The sequence below is a fragment of the Monodon monoceros genome, unplaced genomic scaffold (genome assembly GCF_005190385.1).
Source record: "Monodon monoceros isolate NGI ecotype Baffin Bay Population unplaced genomic scaffold, NGI_Narwhal_1 Super_Scaffold_12, whole genome shotgun sequence".
Taxonomy (NCBI): domain Eukaryota; kingdom Metazoa; phylum Chordata; class Mammalia; order Artiodactyla; family Monodontidae; genus Monodon; species Monodon monoceros.
This window is the reverse complement of record NW_021703768.1, coordinates 59,491,641-59,510,303: the sequence shown is the minus strand read 5'-3', so window position 1 is coordinate 59,510,303 and position 18,663 is coordinate 59,491,641. Positions and strand designations below refer to the sequence as shown.

At 36.5% G+C, this 18,663-nt stretch overlaps 1 protein-coding gene across 8 annotated transcripts in view; it reads left to right on the top strand.

Moving 5' to 3' along the window:
- The window catches only part of ANKRD31 (ankyrin repeat domain 31), a 127,321-nt gene that overhangs the window by 44,559 nt on the left and 64,099 nt on the right, over positions 1-18,663 (top strand). For 6 of the 8 annotated variants that reach the window (XR_003792690.1, XM_029217004.1, XM_029217005.1 and 3 more), the window contains 5 exons: positions 7,252-7,394; positions 11,270-11,414; positions 14,342-14,394; positions 15,372-16,896; positions 17,414-17,584. Coding sequence is in view for 7 of the 8 variants with exons in the window: in XM_029217004.1 (XP_029072837.1) it covers positions 7,252-7,394; positions 11,270-11,414; positions 14,342-14,394; positions 15,372-16,896; positions 17,414-17,584 (2,037 nt within the window). In the remaining variant the exon portion in view is untranslated. The remainder of the gene's footprint in view (positions 1-7,251; positions 7,395-11,269; positions 11,415-14,341; positions 14,395-15,371; positions 16,897-17,413; positions 17,585-18,663) is intronic. The other 2 variants (XM_029217006.1, XM_029217003.1) reach the window with 1 other exon arrangement.

Genomic DNA, 18,663 nt, shown 5'->3' with positions numbered 1-18,663 from the left:
ACCTTCAAAGATTATGCCTGCCTTCAAAGGTTATGCCTTCAAAGGCCCACCGCACCAGGTGGGCCATGTGCAGTAGCATTACACAGAAGGATGGGGTTCCCGGGGCTGGCTTGCTGGCTTTGTGTGGGCATTTTTACTATGAGACTCAGCTTTTAATGGAAGAGAAGTGAGGTTCAAAGCTGAAAGAAGCTGATGGTACATTGAGCTTCAGGGAAAATTGATGATAAGATGGTAGATGTACAGCAAGGACAATTGACAGGGAAATGGAGAGAACAGACTATGAGGTAGAGAGGGTGGGACAGGAAGCTCAGAAAGAACAGTCTTTCTGCAAGGCTAGGTCTCTGTACAGTCTTCCTGTGGGGAGAACCTGATACGTTCTCCTGGAGAGGAAAGATTCCTTAAAGGCACGTAAGTACTTAAAACACTGAGCAGCACTGTGTCCATACTTTTACTATTGTTTCTAGACTTTCTCGGTGTATGAAACAATGCACAAAGTCTTATGGTACACAGAGATCAGCAGCACGATCCATGGACAAGCAGGTGATTACAAGTGCACCCCCAGTACTTACTTTAGCAGCACCTGGGTTTATACTATAATCAGGGTTTTAAAGACTATTATTCTAAGTCTCACACCCAGTTCATCCATTATGGTCTTATAGCTCTCAACCTTGGATCCTTACTTGCTAGCCAGAGCACTTGCTCCTTTGATTTTGAGAAATATATGGTTCTTTCTCTTAGTCTCTATGTGCTCCTTAAGTTTAGGAGTAGTTCTGCATGCCAATAACTGGACTTTATGGATTTCCCAAGCATCAATCTTAACATGTTTCTTTTCATTAACCTTTTTTTCTGTGCCATCACTAACATCCCCAGTTGCTATTCCCTGCTTGTCTTTGGCCAGGCAGTGACCTTCTCCTCACTTCCCTAGGTACTTCTGTGACCTTCATGAATTCTTTATCCTTCCATATTTTCCAGACTTTTTGAACTCTCTTGTTTTCTATTTTTCCTTCTCAATTTGCATCTTAATCTGACCTTTACTACTTCTGGCTACCACATCCCACAGAATTGCAGAGGGCAGTGTTTGCAAAGGGTTGTCCATAAGCCATTTTCATAAGAGTCACTTAAAATATTTGTTCAAAATGCAACCTTTACTTCACCCTCCCAAAGCACACACACACACACAAAATCACTCAAAATCACAATCAAAATCTGTAGGTTAAAATCTGGAAATCAAGTTCCCTAGATGATTTTTATTCTCATTAATGTTCAAGAACTACTGACAAGAAGTGTATGGCCTCCATATAATTCAATGTAGTGAGCTTTTACCGTATGCCTCCTCTGTGCCAGATACTATGAAAACAAAAAGATAAACAGTATCTACTAGGAAGGTTTAAATAAATTTATTTTGTGAGATAATCCAATAAAGGCTTAAGTGCCTTTTGAGGAATTAACAAAATGGTCTTTTTATAGGTAACATTTGCATTTTATAAGTCCGCATTTACATTTTGTGATATCTTTGATTTAAAAAACCAATTTCAATAATTCTTTACCTATCAAAACCAAGGGTGACAACCATGAAGTAGCCTGAAAATAAATTCTGAATACCTAAAATAGATCTAATAAAGCTTCTTTGCTAAAACCCTCTCAGATCAATGACTTGAGCATTATTTTACACAGAATCCTATCTGATTCCTAAGTCTATGACACATTAGAACTGAAAAGAAAGGTTGGCTTAGGTCAGGATATTGATAATAGCAAGAAGTTTAAGCCAACAGCAAGGCAAGAGACATAAAAAATGAGAGGCAAAATTGTTGAGGACTGTAATGAAGAGAGTGCACTTTATATCTCTGTGGGTGTTAACAATTGCTGCATTAGATCATATAACTAATATTATTATGATCTTGAATCTTTTTAAACAAATGCGTTAAATTATATTGTCTTCATAGGAAATTTACACTCTTATAAACCTTTGAAGAAATTTCCTCCAAGATACTTACATTTTTAAAAAGAAAAAACTATGTTGTTTAAGGATCTCCCAACCTGCAGTTTTGGGAGATAATAAAAGATCTGTTATAAAATGTACTCCATCTTTATTTACGAGGAGTGGTTTTACAACACAGAAGGAGTAAACCTTAGGAGAAGGGAAATTCTTTGTTACATTTGATTTCTTTCTGGAATATGTAGCCCTTTATGTGGTCTGGAGTAGCTCTCTGCAGAATAAAGGTCCCTCTGGCTTTGTTGCTGCTGGGAAATTCTTTCAACCCTGGAACTGATACTATTCATCACTGGGTCCTCCTTGCTTACTTAGGTCACACTTAAAGTAGCATTCATTTTCAGCTTCCCTCCCCAAGACCCCATCATTTACTATGAATTGCTCACATGTACTTTGTTTTCTTTGGGAATTTTCTGAAGTAAATTTAGTGTATGAGACTGGCTTTTTCTTGGAAGCCAGACAGTTGCTTTACATTTACCTTATCTTTTAGTCATTCTGAGCTCAGGGGAAACAAACATCTTTTGTTATGGTTATTTTCTCATTCCTGTAGCAGCCATTTCTGTCCCCTTTAGGAAACTAATTTTTATTGTAGTTTAAGCAAAACCTAACTAAGGAAAGGAGGTTTCCTAGAAGGAAAATCATCATCTGCGTTCCAAAGTTAATAACTTTTGGATTTCTGATACTTCATTTTTCATCCCACCAAACCTAGACTGTGGCAAATAATCAAGTTAACCAGTGTACGTTATCAGTAAGCAAATTTCCACTGGTTTACAGGTCCCAGAACCTAAATAGCAATTAGTTCACGCTTTTTATTGGGGACAGTACTTTGGGGGAAGAGAGTTTTTATATTATTTTTTAAAAAATAGATCTTAAATAGTTATCTTCCAAAAGTTCACGTTTATTTGAAAATTTTTACGAAATTATGAAAAATTCAAACATACAGAAAAGTTGAAAGAATTGAACAGTGAACATCCATATACCTAATTTCTAGATTCTCCATATTTGTTTTTGTTACATACTTATTGTAAAGGGAAACACTCACGTGTTTCTCCTCTATTCACACCCAGATACGTGGGTTTTCCACACATTGAACAATTCTTCCACACCAGCTGGGTATCCTGCAATTCAATTCAATTCTGACACTAGACACTGTTAGTGTAGACTCCACAGATTAAGACATCAGTCCCATGAGGCTGACCCCCACTTCAGATGCCAATCACAAGTAGGAGATCACCAGGTTACCCACAGGTTTCATTCACCTTGGCTACAAACTGGGGGTTACCATGACCCATTTCTTGGATTTGATCATTTCCTAGAACAGCTCATGGACTCAGGGAAACACTTAACTTATATTTACCAGTTTATTATATAATAAAGCATATGATTAAGGATACAGATGAAAAGCCAGATGAAAAGGGTACATAAGGTGAGGTCTGGAAGGGTCCGAAACACAGGAAATTCTGTCTCCATGGAATTGGGGTGTGCTGTCCTCTCAGCATTCAGATGTGTTCACCAACCTGGATAAGCTCTCCAAACCCCATACTTTGGGGATTTTTATGGAGACTTCATCACATAGGCATGATCGATTATTAAATCCATTTCTAGCCTCTCTCTCCTTTCTGAAGAACAGAGGCAGACCTGAAAGTTCCAGCTTCTAATTATGACTTGGTCTTTCTGGTGACCAGCCTCATCTATGAGCCCACCAAAACTTGCCTCATTGGAACAAAATACACTTATATCTCCCAGGAAATTCCAAGGGATTTTAGGAGCTCTGAGACAGATTCTCTTATCATTCAGGAAATTACAAAGGTCTTGGAAATTCTGTATCAGGAACTAGGGTCAAAGACTATAAGGACGAAACATCATCCTGCCACCCCTGTTTACAAGGGTTTTAGGAGCTCTGTGTTAGGAACCAGGGGGCAGAGGCCAGTATACATATTTTTTATTTTTTAAATTATTCTTTCAACTCCAACATGGCTTTCTCAAACATTTATTTATTATTTTTAAAAATTGAAGTTTAGTTGATTTACAATATTATGTTAGTTTCAGGTATACAACATAGTGATGCAATATTTTTATATGTTATACTCCATTTAAAGTTAATACAAAATAATGGCTATATTTCCCAGTCCTGTACAATATTTCCATATTGCTTATGTATTTTGTACATAGTAGATTGTGTCTCAGTAGATTGTGTCTCTTAATTCCCTACCCCTTTCTTGCCCCTCCCCACTTCCCTCTATCCACTGGTAGCCATTAGTTTTTACTCTATATGTGTAAGTCTGTTTCTGTTTTGTTATATACATTTCTTTTTAACTTTTAGATTTCACACATGTCATAACATATAGTATTTGTCTTTCTCTGTCGTATTTCGCTAAGCATAGTACTCTCTAGGTCCATCCACATTGTTGCAAATGACAGATTCCATTCTTTTTTATGGCTGAGTAATATTCCAGTGTGTGTGTGTGTGTGTGTGTGTGTGTGTGTGTGTGTGTACCACACCTTCTTTTTCTGTGCATCATTGTTGGGCACTTAAGTTGCTTCCAAATCTTGACTATTTGTAAATAATGCTGCTGTGAACGTTGGGGTGCATGTATCTTCAAATTAGTGTTTTCATTTTCTTCAGATACATACCCAGCAGTAGAATTGCTGGATCATAAGGTAGTTCTGTTTTTTGGTTTTTGAGGAACTTCCATACAGTTTTCCATAGTGGCTGTACCAATTTACATTTCCACCAACAGTGTACAAGGGTTGTACAGCCTTTGTTATTTGCTTCCTCACCAGCCTTTGTTATTTGCAGACTTTTTGATGATAGCCATTTTGACAGTTGTGAGGTGATATCTCATTGTGGTTTTGATTTTCATTTCTCTGATAATTTTTCTTTTTGGGCATCTTTTCATGTGCCTGTTAGCCAGCTGTATGTCTTCTTTGGAAAAATGTCTGTTCAGGTCTTCTGCCCATTTTTTGATTGGCCTGTTTGTTTTTTGATATTGAGTTGTATGAGCTGTTTATGTATTTTGGATATTAACCTCTTATTGGTCATATCATTTGCAAACGTTTTCTCCCATCCAGTACATTGTCTTTTTGTTTTGTTGATGGTTTCCTTTGCTGTGCAAAAGCTTTTCAGTTTAACTAGGTCCCATTCATTTATTTTTGCTTTTGTTTCCTTCATCTTAAGAGACAGATCCAAAAAAATATTGCTATGATTTATGTCAAAGTGTGTTCTGCCTATGTTTTCTTCTGGGAGTTTTCCCATCTTACATTTACATCTTCAATCCTTTTTGAGTTTATTTTTGTATATGGTGTAAGAAAATGTTCTAATTTCATTCTGACAACCTCTGCCTGTCTAATTGGGGTAATTAGTCGATTTTCATTTAATATGAATATTTGGATTTACTGCCATTTTACTTGTGTTTCTTGTGTCTTCATCTATTTGTTTTTGTCTTTGCATTATTTTGTAGTGATTACTCTAGGGATTACAATATACATTTTTAATATTTTATAGTCTTCTTAGAGTTAATATTGTAATACTTCATATAAAATGTAAGAACATCAAATACATCTCCCTTTTCCTTTTTTTTTTTTTATAAATTTATGTATTTATTTTTGGCTACGTTGGGTCTTCGTTGCTGTGCGTGGTCTTTCTCTAGTTGCAGTGAGTGGGGGCTACTCTTTTTTTTTTTTTGGGGGGGGCTACTCTTCATTGCTGTGTGCAGGCTTCTCATTGCAGTGGCTTCTCTTGTTGTGGAGCGTGGGCTCTAGGCACACGGGCTTCAGTACTTGTGGCACACAGGCTCAGTAGTTGTGGCACATGGGCTTAGTTGCTCCGTGGCATGTGGGATCTTCCTGGCTCAGGGCTTGAACCCATGTCCCCTGCATTGGCAGGCGGATTCTTAACCACTGTGCCACCAGGGAAGCCCCTCCCTTATCCTTTATGTTATGTCTGTCACATATATTACATGTATATACAGGATAAACTCCAAAACATAAAGTTATAATTTTTGCTTTAAGTAGCCTTGTGTATTTTAAGGAAATTTATAGGAAATAAATTCTATTAACTATATATTTACCAGCTTTGGTGCTCTTCATTTCTTCCTCAAGGCTTTCTAATTAATACTATTGGAGAAACTCCTTCTATAGACGTTCTTAACTGGAGTGTCCCCTCAAAGGGGACATTTGGTAGTTTCTGGAAACATTTTTAGTTTTTACAACTGGAATGGGCAGCAGGGTACTACTGGCATCTGATGGATTAAGACCAGGGATACTGCTAAACATCCTACAGTGCCCAGAACATTTAGCTCAAAATGTCAGTGCCAAGGTTGAGAAACTGGATTATGGAGAAGGTTCTGAAAATGTTAGTGCCAAGATTGAGAAACTCTGGTTTATGGAAGGAAAGAATGAAGCACACTTTAACTTGCAACTTTTTATGTTTTCTTATATCAATTGTATGATTTTTTGGAGTTTAGATATCTTTGACTTATACCATTAAATCTGGCTAGCAAAGGAAGAAGATATTTATTTGGATGACTGGTTTTCTTGGAGCAGTTTGTGGTATGTTTGTTGAATTTACTGTAACTAACTTTTTGCAAATAGGGAGAAAAGAAATATACAGTTAACCCATGAACAACGTGGGAGTTAAGGGTGCTAACTCTCTGTGTGGTCAAAAATCTGAGAATAAGTTACAGTTAGCCCTCCGTATCCATGGTTACTCCTTCAGCTAACCTCAGATTGTGTAGTACTGTAGTATTTACTGTTGGAAAAAAATCTGTGTATAAGGTGAACCTGCACAGTTCAAACCCATGTTGTTCACGAGTCGACTGTATACTTTTGAACTGACTTCTGCGTAGTCTTGCTGGCTGGGTGGGTTATTTTAATGGAAGTACCTTGAGTTACAAATAAGGCTTTTCCCCCTCTTCTCTGCGGAAAAGTAGCCTGCAACCAGCATTCTCTATGAGCTAATAATGACCGCCCTTACAGCCTTTTTATTTGAGGGGGGCAAAAATAGTTTCAAATATTTTACTTATTTTCATATTTTTCCATATTAACACCAACAGAATTAGGGGTAGGAATTTTATTTGTCCATCAGATTTATTGAATCCACAAATAATACAGGTTGCTTTCATGGTGAGATTATCTTGTCTCATATAACCAAAATATTTTTAAAGCAACAACTTAGAATTAGAGTTCTTATTTTAAGGGCAAGCACAAACATTATTAAGATGCCAAATATAAACAAACACCTTTTCTTTTTTGTGTAACAGGTTGGACAGCACTTCATGAAGCTAGTGTAGGAGGATTTTATCAGACAGCAAGTGAACTATTAAAGGGTGGAGCAGATGTAAATATCAGAGGAATGTACCAGATCACTCCCCTACATGATGCTGTGATGAATGGACATTATAAGGTACTGTGATTCTTTTGTTTGTAGAGCAAACACTACATTCTGCAAGTATTAAAAACCTCTGGGACCAAGCAATAGAAAAACAGATAGGGATCCAGTTTCAGTTCATTCTGCTAATCAATACTCAGAATTCATAATAAAATTTTACTGTGTGATGATCAGTTGTGCCTAATGTGGTAGATCCCATTTTACATGTTACTTTTAATAACTTCAGAATGCGTATTTTGGTTATACACAGTATTTTTAAAATTTCTTTAGACTCTTTTTGTATGGTTCTTTATAGGCTTTAGGAGAACATTTCCTTCTTAGAGTGTTACACAGTGATGTCCAGCCCTGATAGCAGGCTTACAGCTTTTTGTAGTCTAGTGTTACTTTCAGAGTCAGACTAAGACATGAGAACCTCCCAGGTTTTAATGATCAGCCAGTATACACCAGCACAGAGGTACGTACCAGTGGTTATAGTATCAAAATACTATAATTCTATACAAGTTGGTTAATAGTAACTTCAATAATGGTAATATTAATTAAGATTATGGATTCCAGCACACTTGCTTTATCATATATGTTCTGAGCTTCCTAGACGTTTTTCTGGTCCAGGAACTGCATTGGTCTGAAGCAGTTGTGAAAATAGCTTATTATTTATTTCAAGTATTGGAAGTTGCCTCTGGGTTTAAAACCTCTAGGGTAGGAAAGGGGGCTAATCAACAAGGCTCAGGAAGATCTGTTCAGTGTTCCTCCAGAAGAAATGCCCACCACAGGTAAAGCTGGGGAAGGCTGCCAGGAACCATGGGCGTAGACAAATAGGACATATCCCTTCCTAGTTTGGAGGGTTTAGGTGGTTTTGCTTTTTTTGGATAATGTATCACCTGATGGTAGGTGGTCATTCCTGCACATTTTGTAGAGGGCTTGGGGGAGAAAATTCTGCCTTGGACCTAATTTAATGGCCAGAAGAATGCTAGAACAAGTGATGGTGTGAGCCCTCTCTCTGTCTTTTATCTGCTCTTCAAAACTGGCCTCTAGCAGAGAAACCTCATGCCAAAGCATTTCTTCTCTCTCTCCATGGCCCATCCGCTCTCCAACTTGCCAGGGCTGTCCTGTCCTGGTCAAGAATCTTTTCTCCTTTAGGGTAATATGAGCCGTGGGTGATTTATACCTTTTTTTCTTTTCTCTCTCAGTTCTTCCTTTGCCCCTCTTGATAACTTGGCTCCAATTAACTTCTGCCTCACAGGCTATAACTGGCAGTCTTCTTTCTGGCCTTTGCAGATATGTAGCCTTCTCTTGTACCCTTAGTGAAGTAAAAGGGACCAAAGACACAGGCCTCTAACTCCTGAAGTATCCTGTGGTATATAAATATTTGAGATGTTGAATTGGAGGTTCATTGACAATGTTGCTGGGATTCACAGATATTGAAAAGATATCCCCCAGACATGGTGATTATGCATTCCATTTGTGTCTGGAGTGAGCTTTCTTATAAAGTTTGATTGTATATTCTATTACACTTTAAAAAGTCATATCACATCAACAGGCCGGAGCATGGATGCTGTTTTGTTGTTGTTGGGAGTATTTTTTAAAAATCCCAGACATCATACCATTTTATCCATAAATACTTGTACCTGCATCTCTAACAGATAAGGACATTTTTTTCCACACCCACATTTTTTATCATCTTACCTTATAAAAATTAAAATTTTAAATACCACTTAATAATATCTAGTCCATATTTAAATTTCCCCAAATTATCTAAAAATGTTTTTTATTACAAGTTTTTGTTTGAATCATGATCTATCAATGTCTGTATGTGTTTGTTATGTCTCTTAAGTGTGTGTGGTTTTTTTAAAGGTTTATTATTATTTATTTAATTTATTTTTGGCTGCGTCGGGTCTTAGTTGCGGCACACTGGATCTTCATTGAGGCATGCGGGATTTTTCGTTGTGGCGCGCGGGCTCTTTGTTATAGTGCTCAGGCTTCTCTCTAGTTGTGGCATGCGGGTTTTCTCTTCTCAAATTGTGGTGCCCAGGCTCCAGAGTGTGTGGGCTCTGTAGTTTGCAGCACATGGGCTCTAGTTGAGGTGCAGGAGCTTAGTAGTTGTGGCATGCAGGCTTAGTTGACCTGCGGCATGTGGGATCTTAGTTCCCTGACTAGGGATTGAACCTGCGTCCCCTGCATTGGGAGGTGGATCTTCTTTCTCATGCTTGTTGATCCTGAGTTACTTTCATACTGCATGGCTTATTATTTGACATAAAACCTCCAGAGATAAGCAACACAGCTCCTTTGGCAACCCACTTATGAAACTACTTTTCCTGAAAAAAAGTGGTACACTCTCTATTTGTATTACTAAACAAAATGTGAAGCTCCAGGAATATGAATTATAAATTTAATTGTATCTACTGTTACATTCAATCCCCCTATCTAGTATTAAACTCCCACAGTAAAGCCATTTGAAAAGCAGAATCAAGTTGCTGAGTCTTAATAATTTTTAAAAGATTTGGCTCATATTCTCCCTGTGTGTGGTGGGGCATTTTTCTCTCCTAGAATGCTTTCTTATAAAAGGAAAAATGTGTATATCTTTACTCTTCAGATGCATAAAATTTTCAGAAATTCAGATCCTTTCTCTCATTCCAGACATTAACAGAGAAATCTAGGCTTCATTTAGTATGTTATTTAAAGCCTGTTACCCACATCCTCCTTGGTCAACATTCATTCTTTTATTAAACAACATTTATTAAATATATACTCTGTGCCAGATACTGAAATAGACACTGGGAATATAAAGATGATTAAGACATATATCTGTTGCAAAAACTTGGAAGCAACTTAAACATGCATCAGTAGGGTACTGGTTAAGTAAATTATAGTACATTCATATAGTACATTCAAAAGTAAACTATTACTCAGCTGCTAAAAAGAATGATGAAGTTCAACCCATACTGATTTGGAACAATCTTCAAAGTCTGTTGCAGGGTGGGGTGGGCAGGAATGTATATAGTATATGACCACTTGTGTAAGAAAAAATGTATGTACACAGTTATGATTCGTACATATATACCTGTTGGACTAGATTAACTCTGGAAAAGTTCAGAAGAAACTGTAACCAGAGCTGACTTAGAAAAAATAATTAGATGACTAGAGGACAAGGGTTGAGGAGGGAAACTTATTTTTCATTGTCTACTTCTCTGAGCCTTCTGTATTTTGAACCATATTTATTAATTTCCTATTCAAAAATAATAAATTAATTTTAAAAGAAAACAGAGTCTTACCCTCAAAAAACTTGGAGTACAGGAGAGAGAAATATATAAGAAATAAGTATAATATGCAGCATGTTGGACATAAAATATGTACATAAAAGAAGGAAGAGGTCATTTTTCTCTAGGGGATCAGTGGGTGAGGAGGTCAGGGAGAGCTTCATAGAGGAGGTTACTCAAGGAGCAGTAACAGATTAAAGATTTACCTGTTTCTCTCTGATACTGAGGGGGAGCAGCAGCAACACAGGTCTATACAGAAGACATAGCTATTTCCTGGAACCTGTTAAAATTACATTTACTACTACAGAATGTAATCCTAATTCCTGGCATATCTGCTAGCTCCATTTCATCAGCAGCTGAACCACAAACATTTCTGCCCCTCCCTCCATTCCTCCTTTCCTCCCTCTTCCTTACTTCCTCTCTCCTTTTTTTTTTTTTGTAAGAGAAGGCATATTTATATTAATAAATTATAATTCAGTAGCAGTTACATTAATTTTTGGTTTGGGGCAGTAATATTACAGGAAACCCAAACTGTATTGTTGAAAGAAATATTTAATGTTGCTTAGAGTTGTATGCTGGCACACATTTATAATAATACACCTTTTGTCTGGGCTCCCTCACAAAATCTTCCTCTAGGTGGCACAGTTACTTCTTTTGAATGGAGCAGATCCTTTATTTAGAAATGACAGTGGAAAGTGTGCTTTGGATGAAGCCAAAGACTCATGTATGAAGCGTCTCCTTGAGAGATATGTTCCTAAACATCAAAAGCATCTTATATCAGGTAAAATTGAACTGCCCTGTTATATCTGTTCATCATGTCAGTAGAGAGTTATAGAAATCAAACTTGGAATTATAGAAATTAAATTGGTTTTCCTCATAAATTTTGAGAAAATCCATCCTGTGGTGTCCTTGCTCCATTCCTTTAGTTGAGCACACTGACTTGTTTGCAAATGCACCAAATGGAAGAACTCTAAAAGAACAAAGAAAGATAGTATTAAATGTACTTTCCCCCAGGATATGTATTGGAAACAGTTAAGAAAACTTTTGTAAAGTTCTGGGTCTTTTCCCCATAATCCGTTGTCTGAATAACATGGGTGATGTAACTTATATTTGGCTTTATCATTTTCCATGAATATGGCCAGGATTGTTTACTTTCATTCCTTAAGAATATTTTCTTATGGCTGTACTTTTGCCTTGTCATTCATCATTGCACTAAGTTGAACTACAAAAGAACTTGACCTGCAGTTTCAAGAAGATTATATAAGAACTGTTTATTTTTTTTATTGAAGTATAATTGATTTATAATATTGTATTAGTTTCAGGTGTATAATGTAGTGATTCAGTATTTTTATAGATCATACTCCATTTAAAGTTATTACAAAATAGTAGTTATATTCCCTGTACTGTACAATATATCCTTGTTGCTTATTTATTTTATACCTAGTAGTTTGTATCTCTTAATTGCAAAACGCTATTTTGCCCCTCCCCCTTCCCTCTCCCCACTGGTAACCATTACTTTGTTCTCTATATCAGTGAGTCTGTTTCTGTTTATACATTGGTTTGTTATATACATTGGTTTGTTTTATTTTTTTAGATTCTATATATGTGATAACAGCGTATTTGTCTTTCTCTGACTTATCTCACCAAGAATAATACCCTCTAGGTATCCATGTTGTTGCAAATGACAGCATTTCATTCTTTTTTATGGTTGAGTAATATTCCATTGTATACATTTAATACTGTATCTTCTTTATCCATTCACTTGCTGTGGACAGTTAGGTTGCTTCCATGTCTTGGCTATTGTAAATAGTAGTGCTGCTATGAACATTAGGGTGTGTGTATCTTTTTGAATTAGTGTTTTCATTTTCTTTGGATATATACCCAGCAGTGGAATTGCTGGATCATATGGTAGTTCTACTTTTAGGTTTTTGAGAAACCTCCATACTGTTTTCCATAGTGGTTTTAACAGTTTGCATTCCCACCAACTGTATACAAGGGCTCCTTTTTCTACAAATCCTTAACAATCTTTGTTATCTGTAGACTTTTTTTTTTTTTTTTTTTTGCGGTATGCGGGCCTCCCATTGTTGTGGCCTCTCCCGTTGTGGAGCACAGGCTCCGGACGCACAGGCTCAGCGGCCATGGCTAACGGGCGCAGCCGCTCCGCGGCATGTGGAATCTTCCCGGACCGGGGCACGAACCTGCGTCTCCTGCATCGGCAGGCAGACTCTCAACCACTGTGCCACCAGCGAAGCCCTTTCTGTGTTATCTTGTTTGGAAAAATATCTTTCAGGTCTTCTGTCCATTTTTTTGATTGGATTTTTTTTTTTATATTGGGTTGTATGAGCTGTTTATAAATTTTGGATATTAACCCCTTATTGGTCGTATCTTATACAAATATTTTCTCCCATTCAGTACATCATCTTTTTGTTTTGTCAGTGGTTTCCTATTCTGTGTAAAAGCTTTTCAGTTTTATGAGGTCCCGTTTGTTTATTTTTTGTTTCCCTTGCCTTAGGAAACAAATCTCAAACAATATTAGTATGATTTATGTCAGCGTGTTCTGCCTATGTTCTCTTTTAGGAGTTTTATGGTTTCTGGTCTTACATTTATGTCTTTAATCCATTTGAGTTTATTTTTGTATGTGGTGTGAGAAAATGTTCTAATTTCATTCTTTTACATTTGGCTGTCCAGTTTTATCACTTACTGAAGGCACCCTTTGTTGAAGAGACTTTCTTTTCTCCATTGTATGTTTTTGCCTCCTTTGTCATAGACTAATTGAAGATAGGTGTGTTGGTTTATTTCTGGACTCTCTATTCTGTTCCATTGATCTATGTGTCTGTTTTTGTGCCATTACTGTGCTATTTTGACTACGGTAGTATTGTATAGTCTGAAATAGGGAGCACGATACCTCCAGCTCTGTTCAACTTTCTCTAAATTGCTTTGGCAGTTCAGGGTCTTTTGTGGTTCCATATAAATTTTGGGATTATTTGTTCTAGTTCTGTGAAAAATGTTGTGGCTATTTTGATAGGGATTGCATTAAATCTGTAGATTGCTTTGGGTAGTATGGAAATTTTAACAATACTCTTCCAGCCCAAGAACACAGTATATCTTCCCATGGCTTTGTATCATCTTCAGTTTCCTTCATCAGTGTTTTATAGTTTTCAGAGTATAGGTCTTTCACATCTTTGGTTAAGTTTATTCCTAGGTATTTTATTCTTTTTGATGAGATTGTAAATGTAAATGGGATTTTTTTCTTGCTTTCTCTTTCTGATAGTTCACTATTGGTATATAGAAAAGCAACAGATTTCTGTATATTACTTATGTATCCTGCAACTTTATTAAGCAGACATATTAGAAAATGATGATAATACAATTAATTATGAAAGAATGTTTTGCCTTATAAAACCTTGCACACAGTTGCATATCTGAGTATAACTGGGGAATATAAAAATACTGAGTTCAGTATTTAACATCTTTAACATAATTTTGTTGGGTCTGTTTTGCTTTTCCTAGAGAAATGTTTTCAGCTTTCTCAATAAATATGGAAATTATAAATTATGGAATATTATATGTGCCAATTTTAATAGAAAGTGTTTGCATAATTTCACTTTTTCCACTTGGTTTTCTCGTGGCAAAGGAGTCTTGGTTTTAGAAGTCTAGAGTCTGACTACTGGAGGCTCTTTTCTTTGATTTTTCTCTTTTTGCTTACAGCGCAGACAAATAGCACTGACCCTTCAGACTTAGAGGATGAACACCACCACAAGGTATATCTCTGTTCAACAATAAACATTTTTATAGAGCACACCTGCTGGTTATTTTATAGATCATCACAGGGGAAAGAAAGACTACTAAAGCATTCACCAGGAACAGTGACTTCACCTTTGCTTTTAAGACACTTTGGAATAATTACATAAGAATCAGAAGGTTCTGGCCTGTTAGTTTGGGAAGCAGTTGAGTAAATAAAGCATATGTGGGCACACTAATATATTGGTAGCCATTTCCATTTCCTTTCTCCTCTTTATGGAGCCATGAGGGTTATCAACAATGTCGAATTTCCTCTGGCCTGAGCACAGTATAAGAGTCAAAGGTGTCGATCCATCCCTTCAAACTTCACGTGGTGGGCAGTTACTTTTCATCTGGTGCTTGTGTTGTGATGTGTGAGAGGAAGCACTGTCCCTGTTTTAATCTTGGCAGCCCACAGTAATCTTCCCATGCAGGCCAACTTGGTTGTATATCTATCTTTTTGTTTTTAAATCCCTTCTTCCACTGCCCTACCTGTGGTCTCTCACAGATACCAGAGGAAGAAACTCTCTTAATTCTAGGTCTATCTATATAACAAATGGGAGAGGAGAGTGTTTCTAGTGTTTCTACAGTATTCTTGTAAAGATTCCTTGTAAAGGAATTATCTGATTGTTTTAAAAGCCTCTAAAAATTAGGTAGATTAAAATTTTTCATTATGTTTAGTAAGATAGATAGTGCTAAAATACTGGCAAAAAGAAATTAAAATGTACAGGAGAAAATAAAGATTAGTACACATACTGAGTCTATTACTTTTGTCTTTCTTCTGCTAGTCTAATTTTCTGAAATACAAATCAGGTTGTATATATCCCAGCAGGTCCTGTGGTTAGATCAAATTATAACATTGAATGGAATATTAGTTTGCTTTATCTCCAATCCGGAATGAATTAAGTGTAGAACTATAGTTGAAAATTAAAGCTAACTATGTATTTTGTTTCTACAGAAACCAAAATTCAGTTCTAAAAATCACAGTGGGTTTGTTTGTGATGAAAATTCCAAGAGACAGAAGCCAGAACATGTAAAAGTCAATAAAGGAAGCAAAGAGGGTTTATTTATAAATAAAGAAGATGTATATGAACATTACCAAAAAGATTCCCAAAACACGAAATTTGGTAAATCCAAGTATAAACGATCAACTCTTAACCAAATATACTCGAGAGGACTCAGAAAGGACAATCTCCATGGTGTTGAGGATCCCAGCACAAATGTGTCTGAAGATAAAGGAAGAAGAAATACACGACATAAAAGAACTCAAGTCGATGATGCAATCCAAGAAATCAATCCAAGAAAGACAATAGCTGTCTCTTCTTCCAGAAAAATAAACAGATTGGTTACTTGTCAACAACATACTCTCCAAACCCTTGATGACCTTCCAGAAAAGTCATGTAAACCTTTTAGCCCATCTCTGTCAGGCCTGAAAAATGGTTTAAGTAACGATGTTGAGACTTGTTCATTTCCCAAAGAGACACATACCCAAAGCCTGGATTTATCAGACAGACAAGAAATAAAATTTTTGGAATTAGAATCCACTGACCAAGCTGAAGCCGTTTCTTTCTCAGGACTTTCTTTACATAAAAAAACCGAGTTACCACTTGTTACTACAGATCAGCAGCCTCATACTCACCAAGAACAGCAGCACATTAGCCCTTATAAATCTCATGAAAACAGTAACTCAGGTCAAAAAGATGAGAGCCCTAATAAGTGGGAAAACTTTTCCCCATCCTTTATAAAGGAAAATTTTAATAATGATGATGGTGGTGATTCCTGTGCTCCTGAGGAGACTGTAACATTTAAAAAGGTGATAAGTTCTTCAGGTTGCAAAAACCACGATAATTATAAAGAGAATAAAACAAATAGAGAAGAAATGGATTTTCAACAATTTTTACCTTCTCAAGACCATTTTTCACAGGAAAATGAGTTAATAAAAGCAGGCAGCCTAACCATATTTCCACAACAGGAAGCTGTTAATTTTTCTAATTCAGATAATATAATAGTTTCTGAACATGTTTCAAATTATGAACAATGTACATGTGGAACTTCTTTTGATCACTCACATGGCAGTCCTGAACATACTTCCCTTGCTTGTACAAGAACACTCTCAACACATGAAGTTTCAAAGTTGACTAGTCATGTGGAACTATTCAAGAGGCCTCAGGATTGTAGCCCCAGAATACCAACTCCTTTAATGAATCAAACAGATACACATATTGTGGAAAAGGTGAATAAGGAAGGAGACACTAAAAGGAATTACACTGACAAAGGCCAAAAACCAGGTTCTTCAAATAGGCCTTTATCCAGAGTTGTTCATTCTCATGTAATGGAAACAACTAAAGTTGAAAAAAGGAGACAAGAGATCAAAACTATACATAGTATAGGCTTTCAGTCCACTGACAATATCAATAAAGAATTGACCGTCTCACAGCTTAGTCAAAGAGAAGAGAAGGAAATTTCTCACAAACCAGGTATTAGTAGTATTGCTCAATTTGTGCACATTTCCTATAGATTTACTTATTTCACAGAAATTTCTAACTGAATTTCACTCAACCTATGCCCAAACTGATAAGAATGAGGACATGTGGACCATAATTTGGAGATACTTTTAATTAGTTAAGTAATGGTATTTACTTTGAAAGAATGTGCTAAATTGATAATGACAGGAGATAATAAACAGTATTTCTATGAGTTTTTATGTTTCTATGAGTTTTTTTAATATAGCACCTTCTTAGTATCAAGAAAGCGAACAACATTTTCATAGCAGGAAATTGTTAGCTCCATTGATTTCAGTGATTCACAGTTGAAATTGCATCCAGAAAACTAATTTATGTTTGTTGTATGAAAACATTTTTAAAGGCCTCCACTCCTTTAAAATAAGCAGTCCAGCTAGGAACAGAGACTTGGAACAATTAACATGACTAGACTCTTTTTTAGTCATGTAACCGGTAAGGAGAACTACAACACTGATATTGCAAAATGTTTGTTTTTCAGGTGAGGAATTAACTAATAATGTCAATGGAGATGAAAACACTATAAGAAATTGTGAGGAGAAGAAAGAAAAAACAGATTCAGAAATTCACATGCCTACTAACATCCAGGAACACAAAAAAGTTCAGAATTTCAGAAAAAGGCAAAATTTCTCGAAAGCTACCTGCAGCCAAGGTTTGTATTCCTATTTTTATATAGGGAAAGGTTTGCATGATCAAGCCTAGCAATCCACTCTGCTTCAAAGAATTATACACTTTCATATTTACTGTTTTTTTTAGTCATTCACTAATTTATAAGATTATTTCATCTATATTTGTCAGATGGTTTTACTGTAATCCACCACTTGAGAATCTCTTAGTCTTCCAATATATTGTCATATTTTTGCCTATGACTTCTAATTTGTTATGTTAGAGGAGATAAGATAAACAGTAGAGACAGCAAGAATGTTGAGCGGGGGCAGCACATCTGAATTGTGTCAGATCCCTTAGATACTTCCACTGAACCTTTTTAACACATGGGAAATTAAAGAAGCATAGCCACTAGTTTCTTTGTGTCTGATGCATGAACTGTGTGTGTTTGGCAGCATGGATAGCTGACTATTCTTTGATAGTTCTTGGAGCTAGTTCTGTGTGAACAATAGACTGGACTACTTCAGGTTAAATGTTAAGCACCGAAAAGTTGATTTAGTAAGAAAAAGTTGATATAGTAAGAGGTACGAATATTAGGCATACTCTTTGAACCTTCCCGCATTGTCCACCTGTCATGTAAACTAAAGCCCTTCTTATACATACCTCCTGTAGCGGGCTGAATAGTGGCCCCCCAAAACATATGTCCATGTCCTATTCCCTGGAATCTGTGATACTATCTCATTTAAAGAGTGAACATTACCTTGTTTAGAAAAAGAATCTTTGCAGATGTAGTTAAGGATCTTGAGATGAGGAGGTTGTCCTGGATTTTCCAAATGGGACCCAAATCTTACAAGTATCCTTATAAAAGAAAAGTGGAGAGAGCTTTGAGACACACAGGAAAGGAGAAGATAATGTGAAAAGCCAGGCAAAGGAACAATGTAGCCAAAAGCCAAGGAAGCTAAGGAATGCTGGTATCCATCAGAAGTTGGAGGAAGCAAGGAAGGATTCTTCCTTAGAGCTTCCAGAGAGAGTGCAGCCCTGCTGACACCTTGGTTTTGGACTTCTGGTCTCCAGAACTGTGAGATAATATATTTGTGTTGTGTTAAGCACAACACAACCACCCGG